Source organism: Chamaea fasciata, unplaced genomic scaffold (genome assembly GCF_029207755.1).
Source record: "Chamaea fasciata isolate MVZ Bird 193981 ecotype frontalis unplaced genomic scaffold, bChaFas1.0.hap1 SCAF_6, whole genome shotgun sequence".
Classification (NCBI taxonomy): domain Eukaryota; kingdom Metazoa; phylum Chordata; class Aves; order Passeriformes; family Sylviidae; genus Chamaea; species Chamaea fasciata.
Window position 1 is genome coordinate 29,390,006 of NW_027094091.1, and position 27,606 is coordinate 29,417,611.

At 38.6% G+C, this 27,606-nt stretch overlaps 1 protein-coding gene across 3 annotated transcripts in view; it reads right to left on the minus strand.

Annotated features, from left to right (window-relative positions):
* The window catches only part of MTMR7 (myotubularin related protein 7), a 42,991-nt gene extending 15,385 nt beyond the window's left edge, over positions 1-27,606 (minus strand). Inside the window, exons 1-8 of one of the 3 annotated variants that reach the window (XM_066185824.1) lie at positions 27,419-27,606; positions 16,543-16,601; positions 16,134-16,256; positions 14,364-14,526; positions 10,614-10,771; positions 8,888-9,016; positions 5,939-6,073; positions 1,034-1,166 (exon numbers count right to left, since the gene is read on the minus strand). In XM_066185824.1, the coding sequence (XP_066041921.1) occupies positions 1,034-1,166; positions 5,939-6,073; positions 8,888-9,016; positions 10,614-10,771; positions 14,364-14,526; positions 16,134-16,256; positions 16,543-16,587 (886 nt within the window). In that variant the 5' untranslated portion in view covers positions 16,588-16,601; positions 27,419-27,606. Of the gene's footprint in view, positions 1-1,033; positions 1,167-5,938; positions 6,074-8,887; positions 9,017-10,613; positions 10,772-14,363; positions 14,527-16,133; positions 16,257-16,542; positions 16,695-27,418 lie in introns of all 3 variants that reach the window. The other 2 variants (XM_066185826.1, XM_066185825.1) reach the window with 2 other exon arrangements.

The window sequence follows — 27,606 nt, forward strand, 5'->3', positions numbered from 1 at the left end:
GACCCTTAGACCAAGAAAACTCTCATGAAGAGAGGGGATGTTTTACCTGCATCACACTTTGTGCTGGTTTCCATAAAGTGCTCTAATTTGAAAACAAAGCATGGCTTCCCTATCACGGAAAATTTGAGCCCTTCTTAGATTTCAAATTTACATTTGTTTGCACTTGGTGGGAAACAGATGAAGAGTAAAAGAGCATGGGCAGAGCACCAAATCAAGAATAAGATAGACGAAGGTGATTTGGGAGGTGATGGAAGTTGTTGGTGGTGAATATGAAATAAATACAGAGACATGGTGAAATGAGCACTCTTTCCTATTTGCTTGTTAAAAATCAACAAGCCATTGAGGGTCAAGGATGGCTTATTTATCCTTGCTCTTTTCCCAGATGACCTCTAAACAGTATTGCAAATATGAAATGGCAGAACAACTTTGCTGGTTTATATACTGCTAAGCATTTATAAGGCAATTGTTATTAATTTCCACGGGATATTGAAGGTGATGAATGGTTACACCCATTGACTGTGAATTTCATTACTAGACCTGATGTGGTATGTCCTCTACAGAGCATGAGTAATTTTGTTAAAATTTGCAGTCTAAAATGCATGACTACCTTATATAAAAATCACACCACAGTTTTTCTGAGCTTTAAAAAAAATCAATCGGTATTTTCCACTAGCCTCAAAGTCAGCTATAAGGGATTTCTTTCATTTCACCATCAAAACGTAAATTTCAAAAAAAGACATAGTAGCAGCAAGGTGCAAGTAATTAAAATTCATTTTATCATGAAATGACATCTGGATTTCAGCCAGGAAACAAGGTGTTTCACAATTAAGAAATCACCAACCAGTATTTCCCATGATGCTCCATTGCACAAGTCCCATTAGCCAGCAGGCAAGTCCCATTGCATGCAGCTGCAACAGGTAAAGATTACTTTCCATACTCCTTTTCACTGCTGCTGATTTCAGAGCAGTTATTCTTACTTCTTTGACAGAAGGATCAATTCTTTCCTCTAGTTTCCCATGAAGAGGAATATTACCTTCAAGCATTTTCTGCAGACTATTTCTCATAACATGGATGTTCTCAATGCCTATGAATTGAAACTTGATGTTGGAGTAGTTGTCTTCATTTTCATATCCCTTCCCTGCTGCTCTGTTTGCCATTGCGTTGAGCTGAAAAACATAGGGAAAATTAGATGAAAGCCAGTAGCAGAATCTTTTCAAAGCAAACCTTGTGGTCTGCAGCAATAAATCAGAGGGGTTTAAGTCAGGCACAAATAGGAAACATTTGTCACAAGGGGCTATGAACTGGGGATCTGTTCACAGTCTATTGCAGGGCACTGCGTTGCTGAGCCTCTGCTATCCCTGTTTCCGACACTTTGAGTGGAACTTCCTTAGCGAGGCTAAACACAAAACCCCCACAGCTTAGGCAGGATTCCTCTGCGAGAGCATAAAGGTTTTAATTTTAAAGAGCTGCTTTGATTTTATATTGGCTCAGCATTGTGTTTACTAGCAGAGTGTAGCCAGGAGGTGGCAGTGTCTCATCTGCCATGTCACCGGTTCACAGCATGCACACATTGCAGTGTTGCCCAAGTTTACTGTATTTTACTGCTCAAACCATCCAAAAACTGATACAGTTTACTTCTTTGAAGCTTGCAATAATGAAGAGGGAGCTGGAGTATTTTTTCCTGATTTTATGGTAACTTGGCTCTTGTTACGTAAGACTATAAAATATTTGAATTGACAACATTACCACAAATATTTTCATCTGCAATGCACTGCTATCAAAGGAGTTGCTGTGCTTCAGCAAAAATACTTTCAGCTAGAAGTTGAAGTTTTGTCTTTGAATCTGTTACTTGCTTCCTGGCATGAGAAAGTTACTAAATTCTTTAGTTCAGTTTTCCCAAGCACAAAATTAAGGGTGGGTTAATATTTATTTCCCCCCCTGTTGGAACCCTTGGGTGGGAAGGAAAACTGTCTGCCAAGCTCCTTACGCCAAATTTTGATCTTTGGGCTGAAAACTAGAGCTGATAAAAATCAATTAAATACTTTTACGTTTTCCTTCATAAGTCTTTTTAACTAAATTATTCTTTTATTAAGTACCTATCAACTTTTTTTCTAAATTTCCTATAGCAAAATCTTACTGTGCAATGGAAAGAAATTGTCTTTCTGCATAAAGTCCATGCTTTTCTGTGAAATTTATGCTGTAGGGCTGGGGACTTTCAAACTTCCCAAGAAATATGAAGGCTCTGAGAGTGACAAAGCAGCTCAAGTGGCAGAATCTCCATGCCTCCAAGCACAACTGACAGCTTCTGCTCAGGAAAAATTTAAGAAATAAATAATAAAGAATATAAACTTTGTGAGGCATCAACTGGACAAAAAGTGACTCATCTTAATTTCAGTGAGAGCCAATGGTCATGAAAAAGTAAAAAAGTCTCTCTTAGGCATTGCCTAGGGGACAAGAGGCTATGCAGATAACTCTGTCTCCAGTTTATTTCCCAATAGTGCAGGCAGAACTACTGATCCACTGCTTCTGTGGTCACATCTGAAACTCACAATAATATATTTTAGTGCCTAGCAAATGGCATCATGGGATATACAAGAATGTCTCCTTTTCTGACCTCTTCCACCCCAAACACACGTACTCCCAATATTCAATTTTAATTTGGAGCCAAAACACACAATTGGGGACTGATTGTCTGATGCCATCTTCCCTCCAACCAAGATGAAGAAGCCTTGCTTTTTTATGTTATATGTAACAATAGGTTTCCAAGGACCAAATCTGGAAACCAAACCTTAACTTTTAAAGGAAAGAGCTAAAAAGTTACATGTGTGGACCACCATTAGGAATTGAAAGATTGCATGAATTTCATGATACAGGAGAAGGAACCACACTCTGGATAGGAACCTGGGCAAAACACCAAGGTTTTTGATTTATATGAATCTTGGGCAAAATTTCTTTTCACTTGTAGTATGCAATTCAGAGAAGAGCACAAACAAAAAAACTCCATTCTTGTCTCTCAACCAGCAGTCTGCTGATGTTTTGACTATACAGCCTGTGACCAGCATGTCAATTAAGGACAGAGTCCTCTGTGTGACTTGCTACAAAGATATAAATTATCTGCTGAATCCTAATCTTTCTCTTTTGAAGTTGACATCAGTGTTCTTGTATTAAAAAAATGAGGCAGTGTCACTCTGCAGTAGCCTATAGCCTCAGGAAGAAAGATCTGTACGCATAAGTCTGAGCCACCACAAGCCCCTGAAACCCTAAATGAAAAACATCTATCCTCTAACTAACCTAGTACTCAGCACATAAATACCATTAACTGCTCCTGCAGCAGAGCAATTTTATCACAAATATCCTTTCTTAAAGGGCAATCTGAAATACCACTCTTTGAAAGTAAATAAATACAAGGTTAAATTTGCAAGGCTTTCTAACACTCATTTATTTTAAATACTGTCAGTTGCCAAACTTTGCAGCTGCCACAATATTTACTAACAAGTTTTCCACATCATCTACCAAAATTCCATCTGTTGCTCTTAAAGTAGTTGCTGTGAAGCTATCTAAATTGTGCATGTCCCTGATTAATCTCAGTGAATGTGAGGATAAAGCCTGTAAAGGTAAAAAAAAACCACTTGCAAGATTTCCCGGCATTTTCTTTAATTTGGAGGATAACCAAGTCAAGTCCTGTTATAAAGATTATAAATTAAAGTGTTTTAGTCATAAATAGTAAGTTTATGTTTATTAGCTTCTTCTGTAATCACATAGAGGAATGACAGTGGCTTAAGTAAAGTTGCATTTGGTCATCCTGATATATTCAAATAAAGTTGAAACAAAGGTTTCTTCCACAGACAAACCTTTTGTTTTGAAAATTATCCAGTGCAATGAGGGAAGAGCCCGTGGGAATGTTGAATCGAAGGATTCATCAACATTCATGATCTTTGCCAGAAACTGGTTTTTTTGAGAAATGAGACATAGTTTTTTAGCCACCTATGGAAATGCAAAGCCTTCCACTAGACTTGATATCTTGTCTTTACATTTGTTAAAGGCTCCCTGAGGAATTCCAGGAACTGCTTTCCCAGATATCTATCCCTTGCTATATATTCTAGATTTATAAATGGATTATCAGGTGCAAAAGACTGTATTTGGCATCTGGGACCACAGGAGCTTTGTAGATCTGTCCATTTTTGCAGCCCAGAGAGAAGTAGGAATCTGGTATACAAATATCTTTACATCAAAACCTTTTTTTAGAGAAGTGAAAACAGTCTTCATTTCTTGGCTGGCTCCTGAAGAAGCCAGCATTGCTGGAAATATGCTGGTGTTCATGGCTAAGTGAGCCAATTTCAGTCTCTCCACACCTTCCACAAAGTATGAGCTTTTATCACTGCACACAGAAGGTGCCTCAAAGTAATCTACCAGAAAAAAAATTAAAAGTCCTGTTAATACCTGGTAAAACATCACCAGCCAAGTCAGTAAGTCATTAGCAATAAATCCCATTGGTCAAAGACTGCCTTAAATAGGGAAGAGTACCAAAACCATCCGACAGGAAACAAGCTAAACTATTATTACACATAGAAAACTGTTAGAAAAGCATTATTTAGGAAGCTAGGTCTGTACTTCATGACTAATGCCCTTTCTGAACACAATAGTATCCATGCTTTCCTAGTGCTCATCACAGTTCACTTGCTTCAGGACCACAAGTAAGTTGGAAGCATCCTCATCTTCCCAAACAAAAAGAGGGAACTGAAGGTCAAAGTAGCTACCAGATCACACAGCCCTTGGTGTGACTTGGGTCAGTGAGACATGGCAAAGCCCTCATTTTCTGGTTACTGCCTCCCATTAGAGCTGTGAGTACTCACAGCACCTTCCCACCATGTCTTCAGTCACCAGCCATGCAGGTTCATGTATCTGCTCCAGCTCTGCCAGGTTTGCCCTTCCTGACTGTTTCTCATGTTTCTCAGTTTTACCCTTTCAGACCTTGTCTTCTAATCTCAGGACACTGAAACAGATTCCTTGTTCCTTTTCCTCAAACATTTATTCTCATTTTTCCTGTTCCCATGCTATAGCTAATCCTGTACCTACAAGGGATTTTGTGGAGATTTGCCTCTTTAGTTTCTTTTCTTCAGAAGCTTTGGTAATGTCAAGAGGAAAGCTGCTGATAGTGTAAGAAAGAAGATATCCTTACTCTCACCTCAGATACTGAAGTCTATCTAGTCTTTATTACCTTGAGCTATTTGCTGGCATGACAATCTGGACACAATGTATTTTTAACTTCCAATCTCTTCTAGATCATTACTGAATTTCTCTATTTCTCTGTAGCATATTTTTTTCTAAAGCTTTTATCTTGGCCAGAGGTTTTTAATCACTTATAGTTTTGGCATCTGATGTCAGTATTTATCATATTTCAGATTGTCTCTCAAAACCACCAAAACGCTGGAGATATTTAAAGGTCTCTTCCATTCCTGTGATCTCAGGAACTTGTCTTTCCTTAGCCTTGTGCAGATGTCATTAGATTTCCAGGAGAAATCATGCATGGAAAAATTACAGTATAAGCAGGCAGAGGTTTGCAACATTACAAACAACTGTAAATGCATCTTATAATGGGAATTATTTTTTGCCAGTCTCATCAGAAATATACTTACTTGATAGCTCCTTTGCATGTGTAAACAGTTACAATTACATGTTACTTACTTTTCTGTGTCTTGACATTTTGCTAAGAACAAGAAAAGGGAAAGGTTCAGTGTAAAGGAGAAAATTCTCCCAGAGATCATAATGTGGTCAAGGTTCCTAGTTAAGATTCTGCTGATAAATCCTCATGTACCTGTGGAGTTGCACAGGTGTAACTAAGATCAGAAGTGACTTGGTCAGTCACTTAGGTGTATCTTCCCTAATGTATTCAGCCCAGACTTAGTCTTGCTATGTGCAAGAAATGTAATGTACTTACTTTGGGTCGAGTGTCAACAACATATATGAAATCACTTCCTGGATTGGCTTTTCTAATGGCCTGGAGCATCTGTTCATCCTCAAGGCATCGAGCACTAAAGCCAGATAAAGGCTGGCTGCTTCTACATATGGAGGCCTGCAGAAAAGCAGACAAGCAAACAAAAAACCCAGCATAATTACAAAGTAGAAATTATTTAGCATCCAGAAACATTTACAAAACCAGATCATTAGATGTTTGCATAGACGCACAATTACATGAGAAAGGCAGAATGGTAAAATTAATCACATGTTAATAAATGCATTATTTTTAATAACATGTTAATAAATGAATTATTTTTAAAAAGACAAGGAAGCATTAAAACAATACAACCCCAGTGACCCAAGTCTAGTCTTGAATCCTAATTTTAGAGCTATTTTAAGTATTGTATTTCCCTAATGTGGAATAACTCCTGAAAGGTGATATCTTGAGGATGAGTACAGCCTTGAAATCATGAGAACATTGATATAACACAAAGAACAAGTCCTTTTGCACTCACGCTTACCAGGTCCTAGACTGATTACACCCAACCTACACCAGTGTCTGCTTTACTAAACAGCCTGAAAGCATGAGCCCAGGAAACAAAAATGTATAACATGCAACCAGATCACCAATGATCGTGTATTTTTAGCACTGACTTTGGAAAAAGACCTCACTGCATAAGAAGTGGGTCAGGCAGCCTGACTCCTGGAGTACTTGTATTAAGCAGGGCTACTGAAGGAGGCAAGAGAGATTCTCCACAGACCCATCAAGATCACCTTCTTTCCAGATGAAACCAGGAAAGAAGAAACAAAATGTGAAGTAGGTGGGCAAAGAGATTTTAATTTTTGCTAGGCAGAGGACAGCTAGATTTATAGAAGGCAAGTGGATAATATATGTACTTTCTAAGCACTGAACACAAGCATGAAGAAAATTGGCCTACTGAAGGTCACAACCTGTGCAGACTGTCCTACAGATTATTTATTACTGTGAGAAAGGACATGCTTTTTTCAGTCACATCTTTGAACTATCAGTAGTTAGTCAGTAAAGTATGGGTCTTTAAGAGAGAAACCCAGAATTGTGTGAGATCCTGCTCATCCTTTATTAGGAGTTTTGCAAATAGGTTCTTGTTATTTAGAGTTTAGTCTTCTGATCAGCACATATTCCAGTGATTTATTACATGCCATTGTGTAAGCTGAACAGATAGTTCCAGACTTTGCTATTATCATATTCACACAGACTGTGGAAGATGCAGAGGTGTCACATCACCACTGAATTTGTCAGGACAAAGGAGCTATGTGAAAGTTCTGTCTGTGAAAGACTGAATGAGTGGTACCTGTCTCTTCCACATGCAGCAGGCTCTTCCCAAATTGCTGTCAAATCTTAGCCCTTTCCTGCCCTTTACTCTAGTTACTGGCAACTCATGGCAACCTCCAAATTCACAAGGAGGTATTTCCTCCAACACTGCTTTTCTAGCTCTTTAAACTATAAAGGATCCAGGAGTAAAGACAATACTTCAGACCCTGGTATTTTGAACATTAACCTGAATTTCAGCCACAGCAAGGAAAACTTTCAGACTGAAACATGAAACTCATCCAACCTGAATTATTATATATTGTAATCTACCTTACATTGAGACCTTTTCTTTCACTGAGATTTGGAAAGGTCCAAGTCTTTTGAATCCTAGGTATCTATATTTGGACATAGTTGATCATGCAAAGTGATTAACTCTGAAAAAATTAATCTTAACAAAATGTTTAAAATAATATGTAATTTATGCAGAGATTGTATTTACTGTTTAAAACTTCCTAGTCTCCATTTCCTTGTAAAATTAATAAATCTTTATGGAAGCAATGCTCTGATGAAATGCAGGGTAAAGGAGTAAAAATAATGTCTCATTCCTTTCTTCTGAAGCTTAAATCTATGATAAGGGCTGCTGTAAAGGCAAGATTTCCATGGAGATTGTAGCTTATGATTTGTGCTTGTGACATTCTGCAGAAATATGTCCTATCCTGTGTGGCAAGTGCCACAGATGCCCTGTAATCCCAGTCTAGCTCCGTCTCTTGGAAGGTCCTGACCATCCCCCAACACTTGGGAAAGACCTCTGAATGCCACTCTGGATTGAAGCAGGAGTCACACAGATCCTTTGAGAGTACAAAGGGGACATTTTTACATCATTCTCCTTACTGGTAATGACAGCTGAGCTCAGACAGTCCCTAAGGGACTGGAACACAAATGTAAAAACACCCAGTTTGGGGGATCCTTCAGTGCAAGGGTCTCCTTGCTCACCTCAGCTGCCAGAAGCAGAAATGCAGATAGTCTAGGTACAGGATTTTTTCCCAAATGGTTACAGACAAGTGAAGCAGTTCCTTGCTCAGCCCTGAGAATGTTTGCTATGAAGAGGGGAAGGTGGAACTCCTCACTCTTGGGGACAAGGAGAGTCTCTTCGGCAAAACCATAACATACTGCTCAGCCAAAATTTGGCAGCTCTTATATCCACCCTTTCTGTGCCTCTTGACAGATCTTTATTTGAAAAGCTGCTCCTGATTCTCTAACTGATGCAAGTATGGTTTTTCACCTACTCAGCCTGCTCTCAAGCTACCAGACCCAAAATTGCTCTGTTCTCCTCCCAATCAGCTACTAAGTTGCCTGCTATGGGCCTTTGCTCTGCCACCCATGTCTCAGGGTCTCTTGTACAACTCTACTTCCTTGTGATAGAGATCACATATTTTTTTGTTTTAGCTGGATGATGAAACTGGGTTTACATGTCTTCATTAAATGTCTATTAATGAATTAACCACACTAACCAGCCCACACGAATAACTTTTTTTAATTAAACAAACACTGATTTTTGTCTTGAAAAACCTTACTAGAAGAATTATGAGACCGAGGCCAAAATAACCAAACACTTTGTGGCTACCAATTCACACTTACATTGTTACCCTTGCAGTAGTAGGAAAGAGCAGGGAAACGCCTTCGGCTGCGAAATTTAGAACTCCCCACTATGATGTGTGCAGTAGCAGACTTTGGTACATAGACTTCTGTAGGATAGGAGTCACAGACCTGTGAAAGAGAACTCTGTTTGTCTGGTCTACAAAGTACAAGTAGCATTAGCCATTTCCACAGCAAAAACAAAATACCAAAGAACTCAAACCTTGGGGAATAGCCTGTTAGTATTGTATACGTATCACCAGCATTGCTCAAAACATTCTTTTGAGGCTGGAAAGTATTAATCCTAACTTACAGATGGCAAAACTGAAGCAAAAGGGTTGAAGGGCTGTATTTGCAAGTGTTAATTCATGTCTTGTTGAGAACAGACAGGTTTAACACACAGTCATCCCAGAAAAGATTTATCGTTACATGTAGCAAGGTTGTATTTACAACTGCAGCATCCTCTGTAGCAGAATTTGGGAGTAAGGTTGGGAATGGGTGAAGTTCTCAAACATCTTGCTGGGAGGGGACAATAATGGGAGGGGACAATAGAGCCAACTTTTTTCAGAAAATTTGATAATACAAAAAAGGACAAAAATAAGGACAGGGAGACAAGAAATTAAGCCACATGAAATGAGGTTACCAAAAGGCAAGCAGCCCTGACAATGCCTACTACTTCTGAGAGGAACCTGATGAGCCTGCAAAAAAAGCCCCAAATTCCCTCTGAAGACAAGTGAGACCACAGATGGAATCCTGTTTTTACCCCCTTTTCTTGATATTGTCTGTAGCATTCTGACTGGGGTCAAAGTGATATTCAGTATCTCCCTTTGACTTTCTGAGATGACTAAAGCACTAAGGATGCCCAGGAGAAAATTATTTTCTGAGTCAAGAGATATTTATTGAAGGAGAAATGAAAGGAAGGGCTTGTGGTTACAGTTGCTGCTGTGGTGAACTGAATTTTATTCATGATGACATTTTTCCTACACTTTATCTTAAAAGAGATCACACATTTTTTTTCCACTCATTTTAACAAAAAGAAAACAAACCCTGACAGCACATTCAGTCTTCTCTGAGAATGCCACAGTCTGTCCTTAACATGGATATGTTCCAGCAACAGAACCAATGGAGTGCATGGACAAACTTTTTTCAAAAATGTCTCAGTTATTATTTCTCACAATTAATAAATATCGTAAGGTCTTAAATCATACAAGACTGAATAAGGCAGGACAGCAGGCAGCTAGGAAGATACATGACCTATAAGTTAACTGTGAAAAACACTTAATAGTCAATCACAGATGCTTCAAAAGGAGTGTGGGAACAGCCAGTGAGGAAAAACTTTCCAAGCTCACAATCTGGAGCAAGTTTTTTTTGTCTTAAAATGACTATGTTATAATTTTACATAGCCCTACATCTCAGGGAAACTCTTATTCACACACATAACATTAGGTATGACTTAAACTTCTTCCCAGGCAGCTGAACTCTAAGATTTAAAACACAGTGGACTTATTTTCTGCACTTCATTTCCACATCTGTTAAATGCAGACACATCCTTTCTCTCACTTTCTGTGTGCCATTTCACGTGAAGTAGTAGAGGAACTGCACCTTACTACATGCGTGCACAGCACTGAGCACAAAGAGATGCTGCCACTAAGCACTACGGTGGTCATCAGTCAGGCCACTGATTTATTGTACAGAGAGCCTCTGTAACACAAAAATCACAACGACTCACTCCGTAGTCTCTGTTCACATCACTGATTTGCCAATAGTTGTTTGGAACACCCATCCGATTATATTCTTCATTGAGGTCCACAAGCTTCCAGCCTTGCTCTCGTTCTTCTTTATCCAATTTTGGATTGAAGGAGAAGCAATACAGCTCTTCATATTTCACTGGGAAAAAAATAAGCAAAGAAACAGAAAGAGTAAATGACTTCAGATTTCTTGTCCTGAAATCACACTTCAAAACCAGAAGTTGGCATTGACCTTGATGCAGCTTCCTTTCAAAGAGTTCACTTTGCTTTACAAAAGCACATATCCTGGTTTATATCTACTGTCAAGAAAACTTTAAAAGTACAGGCTGTTTTGTTACTAGTATATGTTGCAATGTATGTGCCTTAATAGAAGTGCTACTTAAAATATACTGTTGTGCTAGTCTTCAGTAGATTTATAAAAGCCTTCCCCAGCACAAAGAAAAAATGTCAGCAAGATGCTTTCATCCAAAGAAAACTAAAGTCAGTGCCAGAGTAAGCACTTGTTCTTCAAAAGAATTTGCTATCTAGAGGTAGTTTAGAAGTCCCTTTATTAATATAACATCTATCCTGTGGCAAAGAAAAAAAGATATGAACAATGGACTATGCAGCACATTCTTCCAAAAATGAAAAAAACTCAGTAGTCTTTGTCCCTAAGTAGGAAGGTTTCCAATAAATCCAATGAAATCATAGTTTTGTGGACTGCAAAATTCTGTCCTTGAATTATTAGCAAATGCATTTGAGATACACATGATGTATAAAAGAATAAAAGCATTAAAGAAGCAAATGCTAATCAATCATTTTATCATGACCAGGAAGTTGTTTAAGTAGCTATGCCACCTGTCCCCCTCGACCACTACCATATATGAATTTCGGTGGTGGTAGCTTTTAACTTTTTTCAGGAGTATATCTGCGTTTAATGAGTGTCTTAATCCTGGTGACCAGTGGCAGCCAGACACCACTGCCACTGAATTCCAGCTGTTACTGACATGAGTATACAGCATATGGCTTGAAATTAATGCTGTCATTGATACTTTAGATACTGCTATGTCACAAGGGCGTATTTCATTCTGTTGCTCAAAGTTCCTTAAAGCTTTCCAATCAATGGACCTTCCACGTTAGAACTGAAGCCACAAACTGAGTCCTCTCTGATTTCATAGTTCTCCACTGATATACTTGTTCTACAATAAGTAAATTTAAATACTATACTCCTTTTCTAATAACATATACCTAATAAGAAGGATCTTACTACACTGCTGTGTTCTGTACTGAACAGAACTTACAACTATAAAAATAATAAATACAACCCACCCCCCAATAATAATAAGGCTCCCATCTTTTTCTATAGAAAGTCTTTACTTTTATTTTGATTATGTCTTCTAAAGCTCTAATGTAAGTTAAGTTTTTGCCTTTTTAAATGTCATTAAATTGATTATATACATACACATACAAAAGTATAAAAATAGAAAGAGGAAAACCTTCATATTAACTCTGTCAGGAACATACTGAAAATCAACAAAGTCTTGAGTAGGGAGGAAAAAGAGAATGATTTCCACATTTTCCAGCAATTTTAACTCCTTCTGTATTCACTAATTTCAAACTTCTGGCACGGCACAGATTAGGAAGACAGTCTGGTTTATTTCTCATCTGTTAACCTAAAGTTTTAGCACAATCTATAAATCCAAGCTGAGCTTTTGGTTGCAATCTGAGCTCCTGTTTTCACTGCTTCGTTGTCAGAAGCATCTGGATTTTCTTTCCAATGGATCTACTGTTCACAGGCACAAGGAAAGCCTTTAAAAATCTACCTATGCATCCAGGTTATTTATGACAGAACTCTGCCTCAGCATTGTAAGTATTATCATATGATGATATCTGTATGTAGTACAAAAATGTTCAAGTATTAGTAGTCAGTGCCTTAAAGGTCAGTTTCCACATCTTTGCCAGTACTTATAGGACCTTTCCCAATCTTTCCGTAATTTTGCCATAAACATCTGCACACCTGCTATTAAACATGTAGTATCTCATGGTCAGCTTGTTTTACAAAATGGCTTAATTAAGCAAAAAGGCCAAATTCAGCTGACAGCTTGACCTTATTAAAATTCTAGCAAAAATAAAATTAGGCATAACCTTCATCTTTAATGTAACTAGGACATCAGACAGCATAGAACATGTTAAAGCAGTATACAATGAGCTTCTCTCAGGAATGAATGAAAAGGACAGGCAGAGAATGGAAAGTAGAGCCTGAATAGGTCAAATTATCTGCTCATGGAGTAAAGCATACCTTCTAACGCTGACTAACCGTATTACCTAAAGGAAGTACAGCTGGGACAAAACGACACAGAAGAGCACTGTCAGGTACAAGTGACTCAGCTTGAATCAGAGCCTTCTATTTTTGAGTAGGTAGGCAGGATTTTATCCTGGCTCAAATTACAATCAGATAGTTTGCTGGAGAAGGAAAACTACTGTGCAGCTAAACTATGCAAAATGCTAATTCTGCAGTGCTGTTACTGCATCTTCTTCACTCAGACCTTCTTGTCCACTGCAGTCAGCCACTAAACTTGTATTTAGGGTCCTCAGGTACTCTTTCTTTCATCATTCTGGTGCATAGCAGCACACACACCTCATCCTGCTTCCAAGAAAAAGGATTACAGAATCACATGCCTTCCAGCATACATGAACATGTACTTGCAGCTGAGGTGCATGGAATGAATCCAGATTTTTATCAGCAGAACCACTGATTAAATTTTTTTGATTGTTTTAAATTTATCTGATTACTTTCATCCTTCATCATCTAGCTCAACAAGTTACTTCTGCTACAGTTATAAAGTACTATTGCTACTAGTAGTACTTTATAAAGTTCAGTAGCTGTGCTGGTGGACTGAGGAATTTTTTCCCCTCTACACAGTAGATAAAATTGGTACCCTCCTAACAAGAAAAAATTAAAGCCAGTTGTTGTCAGCTTTGTAAAGACTACAATAGACAATTTCTTTGCATACTGTTAAAATAATAATAAAGAACAAAAGTTGGTGTTATATTTCTAAAGTCGTAGTTTAAAATCAACAATCCAGAAGCTTTGTGAGTTGGGTCTTAGGAGAGCAGAGTGCAGAAAGGAGCTATAATGTAGGCAATCAAATGTCGGGCTTTGGGGCAACATTTGGTTTTTCATTGAAAAGGAAAGGTTTCAAGAGGATATTGAACTGAATTCAGAAACACACAGGGCATATTCAGAATATAGATAATAATAGGCCAAAACATAGGCAGCCCAGTGAAATAAAACAACCACTTGCTGCAAAACCTTTCACTGATTTTAAGGAATTTCTGCACAGCACAAAAAGTCAAAATGGAAATCTTGACAGGACCACTAAATGTACTGTAAAGTTTTTGTTACAATGGGGACATTAAAGTTACCTGAATTTAGAATATTCTCCTAAATTTACATTTACGCAAGTCATACAGCAAATGAATTGCACATAATATAGCATTATAATATATTTTATGGCCCATGACACCCTAGAATATTATTCTAAATAGAAGTTCATGTCATACTTTACGGAGTGAACTACTTGTTATAATGAGCTTTCTTCATTGCTCCACAAATGATTATATCAATACTTCTCTCTTAACACATCTCTCTTGAAGAGACCTGCAAAGGACAAAGATGCAGATACATTTCTTCCATTAAATTCTCCCTCTTCAAGATGAAGACTGATTTTTGTGCTCTTTCCTTCCCATACCTGGTCGAGCCAGACGTATCAGAGATATGTAAACGTCATGGCAGTCTCGTTCCTGAGGGATCACTAGCTGGATGACCTGGAAGTTCTTGCAGCGGATCAGTAATGGGCAACCAGTGGCAGTGGTGGCTTGCTTCTCAATAGAGGAAATTTGGCTGTGGAGAACCTGAGGGGAATTGAAGAGAGTTCTGCTAGTCAAATCTTTATGAAGAAAATTATTTATAATGATGTGCCAGAGCAGGCATAGTAGTTTCCACTACTGTTTCAGAAAACCCTCATACTCCTCCTCTTGTAGTTTGGTTCCTATCTCCAGCTTCAGGCTCAAGTAGCTTGATCCATCACCTGCAGACAAAGAGGCATTTCTGGAGTGTTTCAGCTGCTCAAACATCAGCCTGCTCACATTATCCAAAGCTTTTTGTTTGTTTGCTTTAGTGCAAGCCAGTGGTTGTCAAAGCTCTTTTCATCTATTTGCACAGTGAAAAGATGTGCCAGCAGTTACATAAGGCTAAAATATTGTGCCTCCTCATGGGCAGAATGGTAATGCTGATATCATTTTAAATACTGCATCAAATGAGATGAAACATTACAATAAAAATCTGGTAAGGAACAGTGGGATCAAAGGAAGATGGAGTTAATTAATGCAAAAATGGACAAGGGGTTTAAGCTACCTAAATTAAGGTATAAATAATTAAGCTACCCAAAAATCTCTCAAATCTGTGATGCCAAGCATTAGCTGTGCGTGTATGTGTACATGTGTGCTGGTTTTGGTTTGGGTAGAGTTAATTTCCTTCACAGTGGCTGACATGGGGCTGGATTTGCACTGAACAGGGGGTTGATAATACAGACATGGCTTTGTTATTGCTTACACAGAGCCAAGGCCTTCTGCAATGCTGGCAAGGTATTTGAGAGTGCATGACAGTCTGGGAGGAGACACAGCCAGGACAGGTGACCCCAGCTGAGCAAAGGGATATTCCAGACCATATGGCATCCTGCTCAGTATATAGAGTGGAAGAAAGCAGGAAGCAGGCTACATTTGGAGTGATGACATTCACTTTTCCAAGTCAGTTCCGTGTGATGGGGCCCTGCTCTCCTGGAGATGGCTGAACAGCTGACTGCCCATGGGAAGCAGTGATTTCACTCCTTGTTTTGCTTTGCCTGTGTGCGTGGCTTTTGCTTTCCCTAGTAAACTGTCTTTATCTTAACCCATGAGTTTTCTACCTTTTACCCTTTAGCTTCTCTCCCTGATTCTGCTGGTTGGGGGAGTGAGCGAGTGGCTGTGTGGGGCTTGGTCAATGGCTGGGGTTAAACCACAAGAAAATCCAATGTATGTTGTCAATCAATCAAAACTGTTAATTCAAAATACCACTTTATTAAAAAAAAGAAGTATTAAACCAACAAAATCACTGATTCAACACTAGCAGTAAGGGAGAAGGCCAAGAAACAACAGAGCCAAGGAAGTAGTTCACATTCAAGACATTTCTCCTTAGCTCTTCCTGGATAATAGGAGCAACAGTGCAGTTTACAGCAGCTGTTCCTCAGTCAATCACATCTGGTATTCATAGAGTGAAGGCCCTTCTACTCCCCTTACTATACTGCAATATCTAGAATCCACTGAAAATTTTTGAAAATTACTAGGACGGAACTTCCAATGGCCTCATAAAAGCATCCATATGAACAAATTAACTAAATTAAAGTGTTTTGGAAGTCATTTTCAAATTACCATCAGTAAAGTGCCATGCACTTACAACTAATTGAAATAATAAAAATTCATACCCAGGTTTCTTTGCGAGTTTCAGAGCCATTCTCCACAAATATGACATGGGTAGCTGTTAAATATAAGGTTCCCACCACAGCTCTTCTTGAAGATAAACGATCAAGTAACCTAACATTTTCCACCTATACAAAAAAGTGACAGAGGTAAAAAAAGAAATAATTAGGCTATGACAGAAAGTTCAGTAGCAAGAGCTCAATGTTCACATTTTGTCTGTTACAAAGCTCTTTTCAGCACAACACTAAATATCAAAGAAGTATAACTGTATGAGAAAATGTCATTATATTATCTATTTCCAGATTTTCCTTAATGTTCCTTTTTTCCCCTCTCTTGTGGTACCTCTGTATCCAAAAACCTGTTACTTCCAAACACAAATTCTCACTTGAGCTCTTCCTTGTGATCTCATCTTACCAAAACCCTGTGACAGCAAGGCAGGGCCTGTCCTTCTAGCTCCATTCAAGCCATTCCAGCTAAATTAAAATAATAATAAGTAGGATATAATAGTGGTAGAGTGTCTTTCTTCAATGGGTCTCAATCAGGCAAATTTTCTTCCATGCAAATCTCTGCTAAGATATAAAAAGTTTAAAAAGTTAAAAGAGTTTAAAAGAGTTAAAAAGAATCATTTTGATGTTGGTCCCTACATTCCTGTTAGGGCTGACAGCAGAGTTCACGCTAGAAGTTTTTGTCTTCAGTAACTTTTCAATGGGACTCAAAAACTCCATTCCCACCGGTCTCCCACCTTGGACACAAAATGGGCATTGTCCCTTTGCTGACACTCCTGACAACATGAGAGTCCATATCACATTATTGACTCTCAGATCACCAGGTTGTGACATGTACACCAGTAGTATCCAGCATAGGACATGTGCTATAGGCACCTATTAGGGGTAGGAACTAGATGATCTTTAAGATCCCTTTGAAAACAAGCTGTATTGGGCTTCTATGATTTCTGACTGAGAAACTAGAATAATAAAAAAAATCAACAAGTTGGATATTCAGTGGGATAAAACCTGCCCAAAACAGTTACAAATGTGCTACCATGGGTTTTGATGGACCTCCAACTACAACAATTTTAAAACTAATATTAGTTGATTTTCCTGAAAAACCGAATGCCAGCATCTGAGAATTACATGTTTGCAATGTGTATTCTAAATACATTGCACTATTTTTAAAATAGGAATAAAGAAAAACTTAAAATGAAAATAAGCCAGTTTAGTACCAAAATGCTTAAAATCAAACAATTATTAAAGCAGAGTCATCTCCCTCAAGGCTAGTTATAATCTGTTTTAAACAAAAATAAAACTATTTATTTAAACAAAAAAAAACCTTCTAGAAAGCATGGATGAAGTCTTTTCCCAGGGCCATCTACTTCAGAGGTCATGTATTGGCTTGAGAAGGAATGGAAGAAATACAATATTAATCCAGCAAGCACTCAGCAGCAAGCAAAAGAGGAGGGATGATCCAAAAGAAAAATGTAGGCAGTGCCCTTCTGAAAGGAACCCACAATACCAATAAAAACCAGCATTGTCTGGATGAAGAAAGGCCCCTGCACTGCAGTCCAGTCATCAAGGACTCTGCTGCACAGGCACTGATATTGCACAAGGCACTCAGCACCCACCCCAACCTACAAAGTAAGCTAGCATGGGCCACGAAGCACAAGCAAAGCAGGCATCCACACAGCAGGGCAGGGCTGAGGGATGAATTTCCAGACCTCCTAGGTCACATCCTTCCTCACTCATCAATCACAGCCCCATGACTGAAAAATGCTAACCAACAAAGCTCCTCTTTGGTTGTGGTTTGGGTTTTTTGTTGTTGTTGTTGTTGTTTCGTTTTTTCTTTTTTCTTTTTTTTTTTTTTTAATACAGAGCTACAAATAAATTAAAGGTTGGATCTGAATGAATAGGAACAGTTGCTGTAAGAGCTGTGTGGTAAGTCTGGTTTCATCAAAGAAAATGCAGTGGCTGCACCGGGGGAGATGAGAATTCACCTCTCCCTGCAGTTTGTCTCTCACGAACAGGCAGTTGCAGCAGCTGAGGGAAGAGTGTGAGAGGCAGGCTTGTACTCATGCTCCCTCAGGATCCCAGCCCAGCTCTGGGGCCTTCCTAAGATGAGGTCACACTTTTTAATAGCCATAACTGTGTTTACATTCCATTAATTTTATTAAATAACATCTTGAATATCTGTAACTTACTGGCATCCATTACACCCTGTGAGAGTGAACTTCACTATTTCAGCTATACATTGCACAATAAAATCCATTCCTCCTGCTCTTTTTGAATCCGTCACCAGTAATGTGCCACACATGCTACTACAGATCCCTCCCTGTATCCTTGTGTTCCAAGAGTGAAGAGCCCAGCTTTACATAGTTGTGACCTTTATGGAAGCTGTTCCAGACAAGCTCTTCCATGCTTTTGATTATTCTGCGTGAGGTCTACTTCCTGAGGAAAGGACAAAAGCGCAAACAGAATTCAAAAGTTGGATGTAAAACAGGTTTTTGTAGTTTGTGTAGTGGAATAGTGATGTTTGCTTTTTATTTAGTTTTTAAAAGTTCTCCAACATTGCTTGCTTTTTTGTCATCTGCTCAACACAGTGGGGTTTGGGTTAGTTTTGGCATTGTTTGGGGTTTTTTTTTAGAACTAGCAATTGTAACTCTTTGTCATGCTTGCATACATAAGTTAAGATCTACCCCCCCCATGTGTATTATTTTATATTTATTAATGATAAATTTAGTCCAGCAGTATAATGAGCCATTGATCACTCTTTGATTTCATTCTGCTGATCAAAGGATTCAGAGCATGAGTCTTTATTCTTCTGCACTCTCCCAATCAGGAAAAGAAAGTCATGCCCAGCCGTGTCTTTAAACCTAGAGAGTTTGGGAACAGAGGGAATGGGAATATGTTCATTTCCACAAGAGGGGAACACACATTGCAATAGAGCTTTGGAAGAAGAGGAGTTTTTCTGTCTAAAAAGTCGCAGCATGCTGATAAATCAACATTAATGGCCAAAATTTATATCAGAAAGAGATAATAATTACTTTTCCTTTATTCCCTATAAATAAATGCTCCGCTTTTTCACCAAAACAACTGTAGACTTTATTGGAGAACGTAGGAAATTATGTATCTACTGACACATGTCAGGAAAAAGGATAGAGACCATGCACAGCTGTTCACCTAAAATGAACAGCTGGTGTGAGAGACCAGATTGGAAAACATAAGTCTGTAGAGCTAAGAGCTGGAAGACTGCAAGGAGTTAAAAGGAAAGCAAAAGCCAAGGCAGTCTAGAGAGGGGCATCTAAGTAAAACTTCAGTAATTTAAATAATTAATTTGAAGCTCTTGCCTATCTTTTTTTTTTTTTTCTTTCCTGGTGACTGTGGTTGTCTTGGCCTGAAGAAGAGACCACCAGGAGATTTATTTCAATGACTACAACTGCTTACATGAAGATAAATAAAGTTACCCAGAAAGTCTATTTCCAACGCAACACGGATGACAGAAAAAAGGACACAAAAATAGAAGTTAAAGGGAACACAGATTAAGAACAGATGGAAGGCACTTTTTACTCAGAGAATAAACATGACAAATGACTTATGAACAAGGTTGCCAGGAGGTCGTTCAAGAAAAAAATGTCATATTAGGGAAAATCGTGAGCCAAAGTTTTATTCAGGCACAACTCCCACCAGTTTCAATGGGACTCCCACCTAAGGAAGAAAGCATTTGGAAAAGTTTGCATTCCAAAATATTATTCCTAAAAATATTCATGTACCCTAATTTGTTTTTTTAGTTTAGATAACTTTTTAAATAAGCTTTGACTGCATGGCCTATTTTTGAATGCCTTTTGAGTATGCTACCTTCGTCCTCACTTCTTTAAGCTGTTTCAGTGTCTCCAAACACGTCAGCATCACACAACAGTGCAGAAGTTACTGCTACTATTTCAGGCTGTTCGCAGTTCCACATGGGAAGGCTTTTTCAGATAAACACAGGATCAGTTCTGACTGTGGGCTCATATTGAGCAGGGAAAGGAGAGAGAAGCAAAACTGCATGGCAGATTGGCCAGAACTGGAGCTTCCTGTCACAGCAAAGCTCATGTGCAGCACCGAGGTGCTCTCAGACAAAAAATGGTCTCTACTGCAGGATTTTCCAGTTAAATGAATTATGGGGAAAAAAAAATCAAGGAGTTTTTTTTCTCACTACATAGGTTTTAAGTCTATGTGTTTGCATCCTATGCATTACCTAACCTGAAGCTGAAGACACTTGAACAGCTAGTTCTGCCATGGTCATCATTGACCTGCCTGTTACCACTGAGCATCCTGAAGAAGCTGAAGAGCCTATTTGTCAGCCAACAACAAAAGAGATCAGCTCCTGTACCCAAGTGCTCCTGGTTCCTTTAGGAGGAGCCCTGACTAATTCCTCTCCTCTGATTCCTTATCCCATGCAGGAGAAAGGCAGAAAACCCTCCTAGCCAGGAGAAAGCTGCCAATGAATGGTAAGCAGGGAAGGTCCTCACTCAGGCCACATCCTCAGGAGCTTCTCTGTTCTTTAGACAGTTGAAATTCATTGCTCTACAACAACATGTGAAAGCAAGTTTCATGTAAAAGCTGATAAGGTACCTTGAAATTTGGCTGTACAAACGAGTTTCAGTGATTCTTCAAGGATAAAGAAAGGCCACTTTCACAAACATCTCTGCTGCTGAAAAAGTTGACCCAAAGCCAAGGCTGGGCCCTAGGGGCACACACTTAGCCCTACAAAAGCTTCTTCTTGTCCATCCCCTTGGGCTCCTAGACTGACCAGGGATTTCTGCTGCCTTCCCTGCCCCCCTTATGAGGTTACACACATGAGTAAAAGCAAGAAGAAACTGCATCCTGGGAATTCATGACAGTATTCTCACTGGCCTCAGGACTGCAGGCAGACAAAAGCTAAGGGAAGAGCTTGTGAAAGCCAAAAGCCTGAGATTAATGAGAAAAAAGGAGCACAGCTGGTATGGTTTGAGGCCAAGTAGAATATTTGAGCTTTCTTCACCCTGGCTGACCCCAGCTATCCATGTGTTTAACATAATTCCTGAGAGTGAAAAAAGACAACATGTAAAAGACCAAATGCTATTACTTTTTTCTTTCAACACAAAGATAGTAGTGTTGTACTTGTTAAACAAAACATACAATAAGTGATTTTCTGCATGATCTTGGAGTAAGAATAAAAAGAAAACTGAATTGCCAATTGATGCTGCCTTTTAATGTGGTTTCTATTCTATTTCATAAGAATCATAAAACCTGTACTTGATGCACGTTACTTTTTTATTTTTCCCTCTCTGAAAAGATCTCCCAAGTGCAGTAAAATAATGCACAGTATATGAAGTTAGATGGTTGCATATGTCAAAATACTCAAACAAAGCCAAAAATAAATCATTATATTTAAGCAAAGACACCTTAAGATAAGCACCGTAAAAAGTTTCCTCAGGGCAAATCTGGCAGGGGATGGGGAAAAATCTAAACAAGTTTCATTTTCTAAAGGACTAAAGTGAAATGGAGGAAAAGAAAAAAAAACAATGGAGGAAAAGAAAAAAAAATAAGGAATGATTCATAATAGCAAGACAGAGAACAAACTACCTAATAATTTGGCTTAAAAAAAAAAAAAAAAGATCCCATTGTCTGCTAAGATCTATAAAAAGAGTGAGGTCAGTACCACATACACCTGAACAGAACCTGCATAATGGGAGCAGTAAACAAGAAGCCATCACAAGAATATAGACCATTACAATATGGTGTCAACATTGCAACACAAGGCTCACACATAAAGTTTTCTCTTTCAGTCTATGTTCGATCTCATTTAAGGATGAAAAGGAGAGCAATTAAGTGTGTTCTATTAAAAATCCTATCTAAGAGCTTTAATTTAGGAAAAATAGGGCTTCCTCAAGACAGTAAATCTTAATACATTTGCCAAATCTGTTTAGATTTAGTTCTGAAAAGAAAAATAGGGAGAAAGAATTCTGCACGCAGCCAAAGGATACGGAAAACAAATATAATTTTAAACTCCTGCATTTGATACAGGCTTTTCTGTAACATGTTTAAAACCATGCCCTGCTCAGCAGCCTATTTTAGATCAGCAGTACCAAGCCATTTCAGCTGTGCAGGCCATGAGAGATTTGCATTAAAAATTGATTTGTAGGACTCCCTTTTCTGGTGGTAGGAACTTGTCTTTCTCAGCAGAGTACACCTGCACAGGAAATGTCAGTGTGCATTTTCTATCATAAATAGATCATTCCTTTAGTTTACAGACAGCCAGAACTCAAATACCACCCACTTGGGCCCATTAACAGCAGGCCTAGAGATTCCAGCCATGACCACCCCAAAGCCTAACTTCTCAAATCCTTCATTCCAACTTCTCCTACTATGCATTAAAAAAAAAATCAAACAGGATCCTGCAGACATGATTTTCAGTTCTACTTTCCAAGTGCAATAAGGTTTAGAGTTAGTGGTTTAGACACAAATACCAAGACAACAAATTAAAATACAGGACTACCCATGATTTTTAGAGCTTGTTTTGTGACTTTATCCAGCTATCTCTTTACTGACTGCCACATTATTGAAAATATGAAAGTCTGTGTGATCTTCTGACCATTTTTGATCAAATATTTTGAAAATAATAGCTGTTACAAGATTTTGTTTAAATCGAAACTCATACTAATATGAAGGTAGCTTGATGACTAATTCAAAACAAATTCTTTATTGCACAATTCCAAACAGATATTTTAAGTCCAATCCCACAATATGTGGATATTTTATGCAGTTCCTATTTTTATTTTATCCACCTTCAGTCTGACGTTACCACAGAACATTTTCTGACATAATATAATACAAAGCTTACTTGTATTAAATTTATCCTTTGGACTCAAAGTTTCATGGCACAAAGATGGAATAAATAGAACCCAAAGAAAACCAAATTGCATTCTAAATAAGGAAGATTTATTAATAGGAAAAAATCCATAACTCACAAAATAAGAGTTAAATGTGTCCAGGATTAGTGTAGATGTTTTAGTGCATCATTTGACTAAAGCAGTGAAGTAGAATGACATATTTGAAGCCATTAAACATTACTGGACCCAGAACAGGCTAAACCATTTTTAACCATGATGTAAAGTCAGAAAACAGGTATGAAATCAGGAAATACCAGATGAATTGTAAGACACACTGCTCTAAGTTGTATGCTTAGAGGAAAGTACAGAAACCACTTTCACACAAAACTCGAAAAGCAGAAAGTCAACTTGGCACTTAAAAGACGTTGCCGTAATATGTTTGCTGTAAACTGATGACCCAAAACACCAATAAAAGGCACAGGCCATGCCAGCCTCACCTCCTCTATCTCTTCTAAGTAGCAATTAGACAAAAGTTTAGCCAAACTCTAGTACTATAGTGAAGTGCCTGTCGCACTCCATTCCCCATTCCCAGTGGGGGAATCAACCAGTCCATATCCCCAGGTGTTTCCCAACATCACCTCAGGGCTGCTGGCACCTCTCTACATAACTGAAACAAATCAAACTTTTCCAAAAGGAATTGTAGCTTGGATACAGAGAACATAACTATAATATCACATCTTATCTCAACAGAAGGTACACAGAGAGCAGTGGTAGAATATGCCAGCTTACCTTAAAAAAAGGTGGAGATCCACTAACCCACAACATGTAGTTGGAGAGGAAAGATTGGGCATGCTGGGCTCAATTTTGCTATTGATCTGGATAGATATCTGGACAAATATTTTGCCATTTACACTGTCATATATCAAGAGAATATAAATTATATGGGTTTCCTGATGGAGACTTTGTGAAAAAAGACATGTTATAAAACTTTATAAAAAAAGCAAGAATTATGGAAAGTAAATTGAAAACAAAAGCGAACACGCAGCTCATTTACACATGCTGGAAATTTATTCTGTGAAGCAGTATATCTGGTAGAGAGATTTGTCATTCATATGGGAGCAGAATTCTGCCTGAGAGAGGCATCATTGAAAGGAAATACCTCACTGTAACATCACAAAAAATGAAAGCACTTGAGAAACTCAAGTCATCCCAAGTATTCTGTTAACACTGAGCCAAAAGAATTCCTGGGCTAAGTCCACTGAAGACAGCTAGTACACCAGGGATAAACTGATGTGTTCTTTATTATAAGGCCATTAAGGAGGCCTGCTGCCAATATACAAACACAAATGATACAAAGAGTTACAAATAATGTAAAGTAACTGATTAGCTACAGCGCATGAAATTGCCCTATGAACATATCTACAGAGCTCTGTATCTATCATCCTGTCCATGGCCAGACAAACCTCTAAACATGCTCATAAAACATGCTTCTAATCCTCTCAGAAGTATTGTTGATTTCTTGTTTTCTGAATGTTACGAGCCGTTTGTTATATTTTGGGTTTGGAGAGTTATCCTAAACTATCCTGCTGTTCAATCCAAACTCATGTCAGTCACTGGTTTTACTAATTTTTAATTTTTAAAAGGGTATGGGAGTTATATATAATTCTATTCAGCAATGAGGGACAGTTTCCAACTCTTAAATTACAGCCTTCATACATAGGATGGCACTTACCTCGTGAAAATATAGTGCCTATGTATGTCCATACAGGCATACATGATGTATGCATCCTGTTTTCTACCAACAGTATAAAGACAAAACAATAATGGTCAGTACACCAAACAGTGTGTTAGCAGGTGGATGCACACAGTCTGTTGGAAAAGCACCAGAAGGGCTTTTGCAGTGGGAAATCCTACTCCAGAAGAGTCTTGCAAGACAGTGTGTGGGCAAAAGAGACGAGCTTCAACAAAGGAGCTTCAACACAGACAGACATACTAGAATACTTCCAGGAAAAACCACCTAAAATATATCTACAGAACAACAGACTGGGCATAAGAAAGAGGTCTTGGGGTCACTGATGACATTTCTCTGAAATTACCAGAGTCTGGTGGGTTGTGATCAAGATTTACTGTGAAGGCATGGATAAGGTGAACATGGAATTTTTATTGAACACATCCAGAAGGAAGCAATACTGAAGGAAGCTACTCAGGACTTTCCAATAGACAGAAGGAGGTAATTTTTGTAAAGCCATGATCTTCTGGAATGTGCTTCCATGCAAGCTATGGAGCCAGAGAGTGTCATCCTGTCTATAAGGAGCTCTGGCTAACTCACACAGAGAGGTCCATAAATGGACACAAATGGAAGAGTTGGACCCTAATACAACTGTAGATGCTGAGAAGCTGCAGACTGTGGCCAGGTCTAAAAGTTCTTTCTCCTCTGTCATTCTGACACAGAGTAGTCATCTTAATGATCCAACTGGCATGGAATTACCTTCTGCATTTTTAATGTCTGTTATGTTTTATCAGATTAATTTTAATATTTATTAACCATAAATCACTATAGTCATATTTCACTTAAAATTAAAACAATTGCTGAGACCTAGTGGGCATAATGTGCCTTTGAAGGAAAAGTTTTACTTGGGCCAAGAATTTTGTTGTCAGAGATTATTAAGTTTATTAACTTGCTAAGTATGGGATTTACCTTGGTTTTCTATTTGGCGGGGTTTGTGAACCAAGGAAAGTGTCATTATTCTGAGATTAATACCTTTGCAGAACAGGGCAGTCACTTCTCAAATTCTCTCAGGACAAGATTCTATGTAGTCAGGAAATGTGACACCAGAGGCTAACACATGATACTGTGAGCTTTCCCTTACCTATTTTTACATTACAGGCATTGGAAATCATTTAATGTTTAGTTCCAAATCATCAAAACCAAATTCAGTAAAAAGAGTAAAAAAAAACACCCAAAAAAAAACCAAAAAAAAAAAAAAAAAAAAAAAAAAAAAAACACCAAAAAAAACCCACCCAACAAGTTCTGGTTACTCATTTTAAGCTGAGGGGTTAAAAATAAAAAAAAAAAAAGGAAAATCAAAGGTATCCATTTTTTTTAATAGCTGTAGATACACTGATTTTTCAGTGTACTTAGGAGTAACTGGATAAAGTATTTCCATAGTGACTCTTGTTGATTTTCTACATTTATACTGGAAATTTTAAAGGATTTTTGCACCCCTTGTACCTTTTAATCATGCCTTCTAAACTGCTCTATTATATCAGATACCTTTTAACATAGCTATAATATAAGAGACTGCCAGGATCCAGGACTGCAGAATCACCTCACACTGAGTAAGGTTTTCAGTGACCTGAGGCATTGGTACAGTGCCTTCACACAGTATCAGACGCAGAAATGGGTTTTACATATGCAGAGTAATATTTTCAGGACTTGGATGTAGAAAAGAAAACAGATAAACTTCCACTGCCTGCAACAGGGTCTTGACTGGGTCTTCCATTCACAACAAATACAACCATTTATTTTTTTGATCTTTTTCTACCCTTATTAATTTGTTTTTAACATTTTTTTTATTCATGCTTTCAACACTCTTCAGCAAATTGTCAGGAGCATACAGACAATTTCCACTGATTGTATCCTACCTGCAGGAGCATATTCACACTATTCTGAAATTCTTCCTTCCCAAAAAGGCAGATAACAGATCATGAAATGAGATCAAAGGCAGTTGTTCTAAATGCCTATCTTCTTAATAGATTTTCAGCTTAACACCGAAAGGCCAAAAAAGACAAATAACAAGGCCCTAATCTCAAATTCATGCCATCATATTAAAGAGTGGTAATAAATACAAATAAATACTTAATTTCAGGGTGTTGGGTTATTCAATAAATAAATAAATACATAAATGTGAAAATATATCCCACCCCATTTCAAATTAGCATATTGCTCTGGTTCACTTTTCTGGTGTTACTTTTAATTTAAACATTTTACGAGTTAAAAATGTAGCTTTCTTTTAGAGCAAGGTGACAATCTTGTAAACAAATAGAGGCCTAGTGCTGAGAAAGATGTCGAAAAAGATTGATTACGTCGGCTAAAGATCAACCATATGCGTAGAGATCCTAAATCAATTCATCACCGACTCTGAAATCCTGGGGCAAACCGAAGGCGTCTGAAAGGCAGGTAACACAGCTCCCATTTCGGATACACACAGCTCACGGACAGTGCCTGCGTTAACAGAGCCACTGAACGAGAAGCCCGACAAGCCCGTGCCGCAGCGCAGCGCGCCCTTCTCCCGGCGTTTCGGGCAGGTGTCATGGCAAACCGGCCGGAAACCAGCCCGCGGCATCAGCTGGAAGGCCGCAGAGGCCCGCGGGGCTGCGGAGCCAGGCTCCTGTGGGCCGGAGCAGGAGGGGCCGAGGGGATGCTGCCGCGGCGGGACCCACCTTGGGCATCCGGATGTGCTCCATGGCGGCAGCGCCCGGCCGAGCTCCTCATGCACCGCCCTGCGCACCTGGCCTCTCCCCGGTTTCCTCCGGCCCTGCTATTAAAAACAATTTTTTTTTTAACAATAAATTTTCATTTTATGTTTTCCTCGCGTTTTCCGGCGCAGACGGGAAGGAAGAAGGGAGGA